Consider the following 10,416-nt stretch of genomic DNA (forward strand, 5'->3'; position numbering starts at 1 on the left):
CTCCAGTTTCATCAACCAGCAACGTTGATGCATCGTGATTCTCAGGCGCTCGCAAAAATGATTATATCACCCGATTGTTGGGGTGGTTGATATTCAGAAATCGGGAAAAAAAAAAACAAATATTTACTTGAGTTGTTACGTCAAAGTTATGAGATATCTATATTAGAAAAAAAATATCAGGAGCACTTACACACCTGAATTTTATTTTTGTACATTTTTTTATAAAAATAATTGAATAATTATTAATACCATATACCGGCAGCCTCGAGTTCTACATTAATCAGGTAAATGTTTTTCAGGCTGAAACAAAAAAAAAAATCAAGATGCATCAAGTGTGTGAGACGTGGAGTTTCTCCTCCCGATCTCATATCAGATTCAGTTTATTTCTATTTAAATACTAAAGTACCGTCGGACCGCTTTCTTGTGTCGACCCTCGAGGTTTGCTTAGATCCCGCATTCTGTTTTAAAGTATGTAAAAAAAAAAAAGCTAAGAAAAACTTTGGTCTACAGTGAAGTGAAAAAGTTCCAGCGAACAAAGCGAAAAATATCCATAAATGTCAGGAAGACGTCCTATACGAGATCCGTAAAAGTAAATGAACAAAATCCAGCGGTCTGACGTGATCTGAAACCATGCTGTGTGTGTCAGTGTGTGTGTGTGTGTGTGTGTGTGTGTGTGTGTGTGTGTGTGTTGCTGCACTTCACCCCTGTATTTATTGCTTTTATAAGATGGCAGTCCAGAGATAAAGAGTGAAGCAGAAGGACGAGTGTGACGTCTAAAGAGTTTGGTTATTGCTTCTTTCGAGTCCGTGATCTCTCTCTCACACACACACACACACTTCGGAAATGAAGCGTCCTCCTACTGAGAGTCTGTTTCGCTTCACTCCGGATTGTGAAAGAGTCGTTATTTGACCATGACACAGCTGCTGAGTTGCTGCTCCTGGAGCTCAGGGGTGTCGTGGGCTCTGGCACGGCCGCCTCCTTCCAGGCTCTAACTCGCCTGCTGGGGTACGAGCGAGTGCTGTGTCTGGGCGTAGCTCTGGAGCTGGAGCTGTGAGCGAGGATGTGCGTGCAGGTGAGGCTGCTGGCTGATGTGCAGTCGGGCTTCCAGTAGGTGAGCCGCCGACACCACCGGAGAGAGGGACGAGTACGAGGAGGACGGGGGGTCTACGGGGTGATGCCACAGAAGAGGAACTGAGCTCTGTGAAGGAATCATCTGGGTGGAGGTCTGCGGTGGAGGGTTGGAGAAAAGCGCAGCCGGAGCGAACAGGCTGTTGGAGGGAGGGGAAGAGCAGGGGGAAGACGAGGACGAAGAGGAAGACGAGGGCAGCTGCGTGAGGAAGAGCGTGTTTGCTTGTTGCTGGGGCTGGTGCTGGATTTGTAGCATTCTAAAATAAAAAACACAACACAAGGTTATTACAATAATACATTTTCGACCAGTGGGCGAGGCTAATTTCAGGCCCAGAAAACTAATTTCCCTGGAACGGCTCGAGCATCTCACCTCTGCTGATGCAGCACCTCCTCCAGCATGCTGCGTCGCTCTCGAGGTCCTGTGGCGCCCTGCAAGCCGGACGGGGGGCACAGGGTGGGCCCCAACGACCCCCTGCTGCCCCTGGAGCACGAGGTCGGGGTGCACACCTGTCTTGCCAGGCCCTTGATCTTATTCAGGCCCAGAAGACCTTTGGTACGAGAGTTCTTCCTCAGCTGCTGACGGAAGGCTTTCAGTCCTGCGCACATCAGCACAATGTTCACAAGACACACACACACACCCTAGAGTTATTATAGCTCTTCAGCTTCTTTACCAAAGTGTTTATAAGTAGGAGGCTAATTTCATGTTTTTGTGGATTCAGGCTTAAATTGAAACCTTCAGTACACACACACACACACACACACACACACACACACACACACACACACACACACACACCTTGTGTAAGGGAGGTATCGGAGGCTCGCCGTCCCTCCTGAAAGCTTGCCGCGTGCAGACTGCCCTGGTTCTGCAGGATTCGGTTGGAGGACAGTGCCAGAGGTGCTCTGACGGGCCCCGATGTCCCGGTCCCAACCCGGGGCCAACAGCGAGAGATCTCCTACGGCTGTGGCGGAAAGGGGCGGAGTCGGGTTCGACGAAGACTTCAGACAGCTGTCCGATGATGCGCCGTCCGACGGACTGATCACGATGCCTGAGAGAAGAAACGTGTTCAATAAAATCGGAAAGCAAATGTACACATTTTATAATATATATATATATATATATTTATTTTTTCTCACAGGGAGGGTTGCAGAGATGGAAGCGGGCGGAGACTTCGGCCAGGGTGTGTCTACGTGAAGCAGTGTTAGGAACGATCGCAGATCCTTGCAGCGTCCCGTCCTCCTCCTCCAGGTCTCCGGGACGCACTTCTTCGTTAATGGTGGTCTCCAGGAGACTGTTAGGAGAGATGGAGCGATTCCACAGGAGGCCGTTCAGACTCGCCTCCACCGGACACACCACCCTCTGGAGCACAAATAACAGGACAGGGTTAATAAAAGTTAGCGGAAGCTCCATTATGAGCGACGTCAAAAAAATAAATACATATATTGCTCACCTGAAATAGCGCTCCCTGATCCCACTCCATTTGCGAGTGCAAAGCGCTGTTCATCGTCCCGGCGACGGGAAGGGCGGGCCGGAAACCTTCGGATGACTCCACCATCACCTTAAGGAGGAAGAGCGGAGTGAGGCGGAGGGATGTAATGTCACACCAGGAGGAGGAGGTGAGAGGCATTGTGAGGAGACACTGACCTCGGGGCTGGACGAGGACCCGCTCCTGCTCCTCTGGGTCCAAGCGCCGCCGCATTGCCGGGTAAGCTGCTGGCTCCGGTGCTCTTTAACCCGCTCCAGCAGAAGGTAGTAGATGGCAGAGAAGTGATTGTAGCTGCTGCTCTGGAGGGACTGAACGAGAGAGAGAGAGAAAAAAAAACGAATACAAATATTAGTGTATGTTTCGAAAAATAAACATGTACGCTGGTCTTCTATCGCTAAACTAGATGAAAAATAAAATCTGGTTTACTCCAGAGAGAGTTACAGAAAGCTGATTGGCTGTTACATGTTGTAGTCGTAATACAGCTAATTATATTTGGACCAGAGAAAGAAAGATATAAATATAAAAACTAGAGCATTTCCGTGGGCATTAGAGGTCCATGGACGTCGGAAAACTTAGACTTGTTTAAATTGATTTACGACCCCTAACAGCGGATCTCAGGCTTTAGGACCCTGCGAAAACCCTGCCTGGCACACTGATCCGTATTGATGCTTCTGACACTACAGAGAAGCGAATCCGGCGTGTGTTTGAGCGACGTGTCTTTTTGCTATGATTACAAGCATCTTGTGGAAGGTGGCAGATTTTCGGAACAGATGCTGCCGTGTTTATCGTTTCTCTGCCAGCAGGGAAATGCGTTTCGACTGTTGGCGCGAGGCTGAGACAAACACCGGATTCTCAGAAACCCTGAAACGACGGCGATTACGCTAACGCTCCCCTGCGCTTATCGCTTGTTTTCTCGTCTCTCACCTCGACGGTCCTCTGGCGGTCGATGCCCAGCGTGTGCATGATGCTCAGGACGGGCTCGCTGTAGTCGCCCAGGTTGGAGTTGTAGTCGGTGAGGGAGTGCGAGAGGGTCTGGTGGGGGGCGCTGGGGTCCGCTAACATCCAGCGGTGCTGCTTGATCTGAGCGATGCTGATCCTCTTGGCCGGATCCACCACCAGCATCTTCCGGATCAGATTCTCACAGTCTGCGAAGGAGAAAGAGAAAAAAAGAGGGGCTGTGATATACAGATTATGAGGCTGATTTATTCTGGATTCTTATTGGTCGAGAAAGTTCATAGTATTTACGGTTATTTACCTTCGGACATGAAGAAGGGGATCCTGAAGCGCCCTTCCGTTACTCTCTGCCTCAGCGTGGGCAGGCTTTCTCCGTCGAACGGCAGCGATCCACACACCAACACATACAGCACTACACCCAGACTCTGTAACACACACACACACACTTATTAACACACCTTTCCTGTTATTCTACCCCCCCACAGAGCGTGAACTACCATATGACACGTACCCAAATGTCCAGCTGTGGTCCTTCATACTCTTTTCCCTCAAAGACCTCAGGGGCGGCGTACGGCGGACTCCCGCACCACGTCGACAGAGGCTCTCCGGCATTGTAGAAGTTCCCGAACCCGAAATCTGAATCAGGATTGAATAATTATTAATCCAGTTAAATGCACAGTGTATGTATGTATATATGCGTATAATGATCTATCTGGCCAAGGTGCATGGTGCAGGACATCCTGCAGGGTTCCTGTGCAAGTTCTGCTGAAGAACCCTGTGTATGGTGGCTCTCCTCTCTCCTCACCTGCAAGTTTGATGTTCATGTTGGCGTCCAGCAGCAGGTTCTCAGTCTTGAGGTCCCGGTGGACGATGTGGTGGCGGTGGCAGTAATCCACAGCCGTGAGGATCTGCCAGAACTTCTTGCGTGCCTCTGCTTCACTCATGCGCCCGTTAGACGTCAGGTAGTCTGAGGACGGGAAAAAGAGAACAAGGTCAATTTCAAGTGGATGTGAAAGATCAGTCATTATACAGTACATCTCTCTGTGCTGCCACTACATACTGTGATCCCAGGTGTGTGTGTGTGTGTGTGTGTGTGTGTGTGTGTGTGTGTGTGTGTGTTTTACATAAAAGGCTCCAAACAAAAACACAAAAAACCCCACACCTGTTCCACCACCTGGTGCTCTTTCCCCCCCTCTCGGATTTACCCCCCGTCATGTCTGACTCATCGCACTGAAAGTGTGTTAGCGGATCAGAAGAGGCTTTTTACTCACCGAACATCTCGCCGTTTTTCGCATACTCCGTCACGATGTACAGCATGTCTTTGGTCTCCATGACCTGTGAACACACACACGAGGAGATCAGTGAGGAAGGTGCTACTGGGTTTAAGCAGCCTAATAAATCTCCTTTTACAACCTTATTAAACTTTAATGCTGGCATTAGGATTCACACACACACACACACACACACACACGCATGTAAATTCTCACAAAAATTGCACACTGACTCTCTCTCTCTCACTCCCTCTCTCTCTTTCTCTTCTCTTTTTTTCTGTTTCTCTTCACTTGGGATGGAGTGGAAGATCTCCGGCTATAGAAGCTCCACCCCTTTTGAAGATCTTTAGGATGAATGTGAACACTGACTGTAGTGGAACATCTTTCCAGAAGAGTGGAGGTTATTATAAGAGCGAATAGAGACGTTCAGAAAGAAGTGCACAGACTCTGTTTGGATTTCGTTCTTTGGGTTCTACTGTTTTACGCCTGGAAGAGATGAAAGTGGGAAAACGAAAAGAAAAAAAGCACGGCATTGCATCGTCCTGTCACGACTGGAGGATTGCGTTGTAACTGTTCCCGGGAGAGCTTGAAGGAACACGAGGGTGGCTGGTTTCACAATGGGATTGAATCTCGTGACGTCCGTAAGTGCGCACACACGCGCGCACACACACACACACACACACACACACACAGACTTCAGGGAGTGTGATATGGTGATGACGCTTCCAGATGGGAAAATTGGCACACAAACACAACACAAACACCTGCTACACTCAGCAGTTACACTACTGTTACACAACTGTGTGTGTGTGTGTGTGTGTGTGTGTGTGTGTGTGTGTGTGTGTGTGTGTTAAAGAGAGACATTGACTTGTCGTCACATCTGCAGCCACGAAGCAGAACAGTGTGCAAATGGGGGTTTATCAGCAAGGGGTCCGTTTGTGTGTGTGTGTGTGTGTGTGTGTGTGTGTGTGTGTGTGTGTGTTATCCTCTCGCTCTTTAAATAAACCTGGGACGAGAGCTGCGGCTATGAAAGGAGAGCTCAGGCATGTGAGATTTGACCTCCTGATCTCCTGGTACTTCATATGGGGGGGCTGGTAATGTGAAAACCTGACTGTCTGACACTCACTCACACACACACACACACACACACTTTTTTAACACTGTACAATAGGATTGCATGTCGTCAGCATTAAACACATGAACCGCACCAGGCCTGGATTTTCGGCGAGACTTTCGGTAATTAATGCAAATGAGGAACAATGCTGAGACGTGATTGGCTCGGATGAGCCGTGTGATGCACCAATTCCGTCTCGCATCATATCCGAGCGTTCCTCGCTTCCTCTTTCGCTTTATCGCCAGCATATCGAATCATATCGTATCGTAACATATCGTATCGTCTTAACCCTTCCTGGGACACACCCTCTCTCTTTGTTCGTGTTCCGAGCACAAAAATGTGCTGACAAAATACACACCTGGCATTGGGTAACCACAGGGCTCGGTGTGTGTGTGTGTGTGTGTGTGTGTGTGTGTGTGTGTGTGTGAGAATGTGCGTCAAAACCTGTTCTACCGGCTAAAGAGGCTTACACGTCTTAAAGACTTACAGGCAGATCGCTTCGCGTGACCGAGCAAACACATTGTGCTTTGACCGGGTCGAATTAATCTCTTAGACACTCTCACACTCAAACACACACACACACACACTTTTTAACACTGTACAATAGGATTGCATGTCGTCGGCATTAAACACATGAACCGCACCAGGCCTGGATTTTCGGCGAGACTTTCGGTAATTAATGCAAATGAGGAACAATGCTGAGACGTGATTGGCTCGGATGAGCCGTGTGATGCACCAATTCCGTCTCGCATCATATCCGAGCGTTCCTCGCTTCCTCTTTCGCTTTATCGCCAGCATATCGAATCATATCGTATCGTAACATATCGTATCGTCTTAACCCTTCCTGGGACACACCCTCTCTCTTTGTTCGTGTTCCGAGCACAAAAATGTGCTGACAAAATACACACCTGGCATTGGGTAACCACAGGGCTCGGTGTGTGTGTGTGTGTGTGTGTGTGTGTGTGTGTGTGTGAGAATGTGCGTCAAAACCTGTTCTACCGGCTAAAGAGGCTTACACGTCTTAAAGACTTACAGGCAGATCGCTTCGCGTGACCGAGCAAACACATTGTGCTTTGACCGGGTCGAATTAATCTCTCTTAGACACTCTCACACTCAAACACACACACACACACACACACACACACACACACACACTATCTATAATCGAGTGATCCAGCAGCTTGGATTTCTGTAATCAGACATACTGAGGTCCGTATGTTAGCTGTCAGTTGACGCATTGCACTCTCAGAAATAAAAAAGAAAATGGACCACAAGGTACCATGTGGGTTCTGGTTCGGTACCATCGAGGGTACTTCAGGGGATTTAGTTCCTTTACGTGCATCTTTTATAATGAGATATGTTTTAAAGCTACATTATAATCACAAAGTCGGGTTTAAAGGTGCGATGGGTATTAAAGGTCGGAGCGATTTGACTGTTTTATCGCGATATTTCGGGGTTGTTTGAATGTGACATATTAAATCATTGGAAAATAAAAAGCTGCTGATTCGATGCTTAACATTTGCACCGAATGTATTTGTAGAACAGAGAAATGTAAATAAATTTAAAAAGATTTGTAGTTCATCTAAAAATTGCTTGTTTTATTCTTTTATTTATATATACATTTATTTGATTGTTTTTTATCTTGTTATTGGCACGCATCTTCCTGTATCCTGACACGGTATTTTCACCGCACATCACCACTAGTTTCATTCTGAGTGTGTGTGTGTGCATGTGTGTGTGTGTGTGTGTGTGTGTGTGTGTGTGTGTGTGTGTGTGTGTGCATGCGATTAAAATACTCTCTCAACCCCTTAAAGCTATTCAGAACATGATCTGTGTTCGATGAAGGGTTTTTTTTGTACATTGTCAGGTACCTCAAAAAAAAAAAAAAAAAAGTACCTGGTAAAGCTTGATGATGTGCGGGTGATTCAGCAGCTTCATGATCTGCACCTCTCTGTAGATCTTCTCCAGGTTGGACGAGTTCAGCCGGGTCTTGTCGATAATTTTAATGGCGACCTGTTTTCAAAAAGCAATTTATTAATTAAAATATTTTGGTGTGTGTGCATGTGTGTGTGTGTGTCTGTGTGTGTGTGTGTGTGTGTATGTGTGAGATCATGATGATGATGTTGATGATACCTGGGTTTTGGTCACTTTGTGCCTGGCCAGTTTGACCACGGCGAAGTTGCCCTTGCCCAGCGTGCGGATGATCTCGTAGAAGCCCACCTGCAGGGGTCGACCCTGGGCAGAAACAGCGGCCGGACTTCCTGCACTCGCCTCTCGCATGATCACCATATCGATGACGGCGTACGAGCAAAGAGACTTCGGCTTTTACTTCAGCGTCACGCCTGCAGGAGAAGCAAAGACAAACCCCGAGTGTTACACTGCAGCTTCAACTTTAACACACAGCACCGTGAATCAATAACACACCCCCACACACCCCCACACACACACACACACACACATTATATAACACACTGTAAAAATAAACCACAGGACATACAACTAACACGCAACCTCACAAACACACCAACCATAAACATCTACATCTCCATTTTATTCTTTAATACACTTTTTTTGCACTAATATCGCTTAAGATAAATATATACACGTGTATTATTAGTATATTAAGTTTTCAGTTATGCGTAAAGTTATATGGGAAAAAATTATTCGGGAAATAATTATTCACTGGAAAATTAAATAATAATAAATTATCTCAATTTAAATATGAGCATAAAAAATGTGTCTATTTAAAACAAGCATAAAAATAATCCAATGAAAGTAAAAAAATATATACATATTTTTAATAAATAACATTTATTAAAAAAAAATTCTTTAAAAAATATATTTTTATTCATACTGACATTAAAAGGTACATTTTTATTGTTAATTAATAGTAAAAATATTACCATTTCGAATACAGTTATCATAATGTATTATTGTTATTATTATAAATAGTCTTCTTTTTATTATTATATATACAAATAAATAAATAAATAAAAAACAGGTAGAAATTGGAACAGAAATATTTCTAAAGTATATTTTATTAAGAAATGATTTATAGTCTGAATAATAATAATAATAATAATAATAATAATAATAATAATAATATAATGTTTATATATTATGATATAAATTTGTGTATAAGATCAAAATAAAATGAATAATGTATATAGATGACAAATATGTAAATGTGTATGTATATATGTATCTGTGTGTGTGTGTGTGTGTGTGTGTGTGTGTGTGTGTGTGTGTGTGTGTGTGTGTGGAGAGAAAGTTACTGGAGTAGACTCACCGGCCCGCACTACTCCAGTCCCCCGGCTGCCAGCTCTCAGCTCAGGCCGGCTCATGTGTCACTCATCCGGGGGAGAAAAGCTCCTCGTCCCGGGACTCAGACCCTCTCCGCCATGCTACAACTCTTTATCCGTATATATGTATGAACGAATCGCGTTGTCCAGATTAAATGCCCCCCACACACACACCTCACACACACATATATACACATATATACATATATACATATACACACACACACACACACACACACACACACACTCCTGTATGAGGAGCTGCTCTCTATCCTGTAACCACGGTGACGCTTCTGGCCCTCTCACTAGCGCGACTCGCGCCGCTAATGCAAAAGCCACAGCCTCGCTGATTGGACGGCGTTCCCCGTCGACCCGGAGCCACGCCCCACCGCCCCTCCCTCTTTTCCGTTTTTTAATTATTTTTTTTCCTCCAATCTTACTGAAGCCCCGCCTCCCTCCGCCTCATTGACGTCACACCCGCGTCAGAGCCGGGAGCGCGCGAGCGCGCCGGGCGGGGGTTGCCCGGCAACGGCGCGGCTCCTCGCGCCGGCTGACGCGCGTGCTGATGGAGTGGTTGCTTCGGAGATCGAGGCCGATGACGTCAGCGCCCTGAGGCGCGCGAGAGAGACTGTGTGTGTGTGTGTGTGTGTGTGTGCGCGCGCGAGCGTGTGTGAGACACACCACGTGACCTCTCGCGCTCCTATTCTCCCCGGTCAGTTACGAAGCTGCTACGGAAAGCCGCAGGAACCAAAAAAGTGAAAAGCGTTCCCGAGCCGGAATGCGAAGGCGTTTCGATTTTTATTTTATTTTTTTCACGTTCATCGAATAAATGTTAAATTACATTTTTTGATTTTTTAATTTTAAGTTTTAATTTTTTTATTAAAAACGTGACAAAGATTTGATCATAACAAATAAATAAATAAAAATGCTATCTATTCCATTGAAACAATGCAACATTGATTTCTTACTCATTAATTACTCATTAATTGAATCCTGATTCTCTAATTAACAACACGTGATTTTTTTCGCATGCACATGAAATAATAGATCGCATAAATTACACACACACACACACACACACACACACACATAAAGGACAGGTTATGCACAAGCATGCACTTATCAGTGTGTATTATTTGCTCCATTTGCATGCAGCTCCA

General features: G+C 45.8%; 1 protein-coding gene across 1 annotated transcript; it reads right to left on the minus strand.

Annotated features, from left to right (window-relative positions):
* Nucleotides 1-333: 333 nt before the first annotated feature.
* On the minus strand, nucleotides 334-9,565 carry LOC124383201 (serine/threonine-protein kinase SIK2-like). Its single transcript, XM_046845657.1, is given in 15 exon segments — nucleotides 334-1,385; nucleotides 1,499-1,724; nucleotides 1,925-2,040; nucleotides 2,042-2,177; nucleotides 2,266-2,488; nucleotides 2,580-2,687; nucleotides 2,774-2,923; nucleotides 3,540-3,760; nucleotides 3,871-3,994; nucleotides 4,081-4,205; nucleotides 4,375-4,536; nucleotides 4,841-4,904; nucleotides 7,851-7,967; nucleotides 8,088-8,296; nucleotides 9,244-9,565. Coding segments are annotated over 14 exon segments (2,325 nt in total). The 5' UTR covers nucleotides 8,244-8,296; nucleotides 9,244-9,565; the 3' UTR covers nucleotides 334-988.
* Nucleotides 9,566-10,416: the final 851 nt, after the last annotated feature.

Source organism: Silurus meridionalis, chromosome 3 (genome assembly GCF_014805685.1).
Source record: "Silurus meridionalis isolate SWU-2019-XX chromosome 3, ASM1480568v1, whole genome shotgun sequence".
Classification (NCBI taxonomy): Eukaryota; Metazoa; Chordata; class Actinopteri; order Siluriformes; family Siluridae; genus Silurus; species Silurus meridionalis.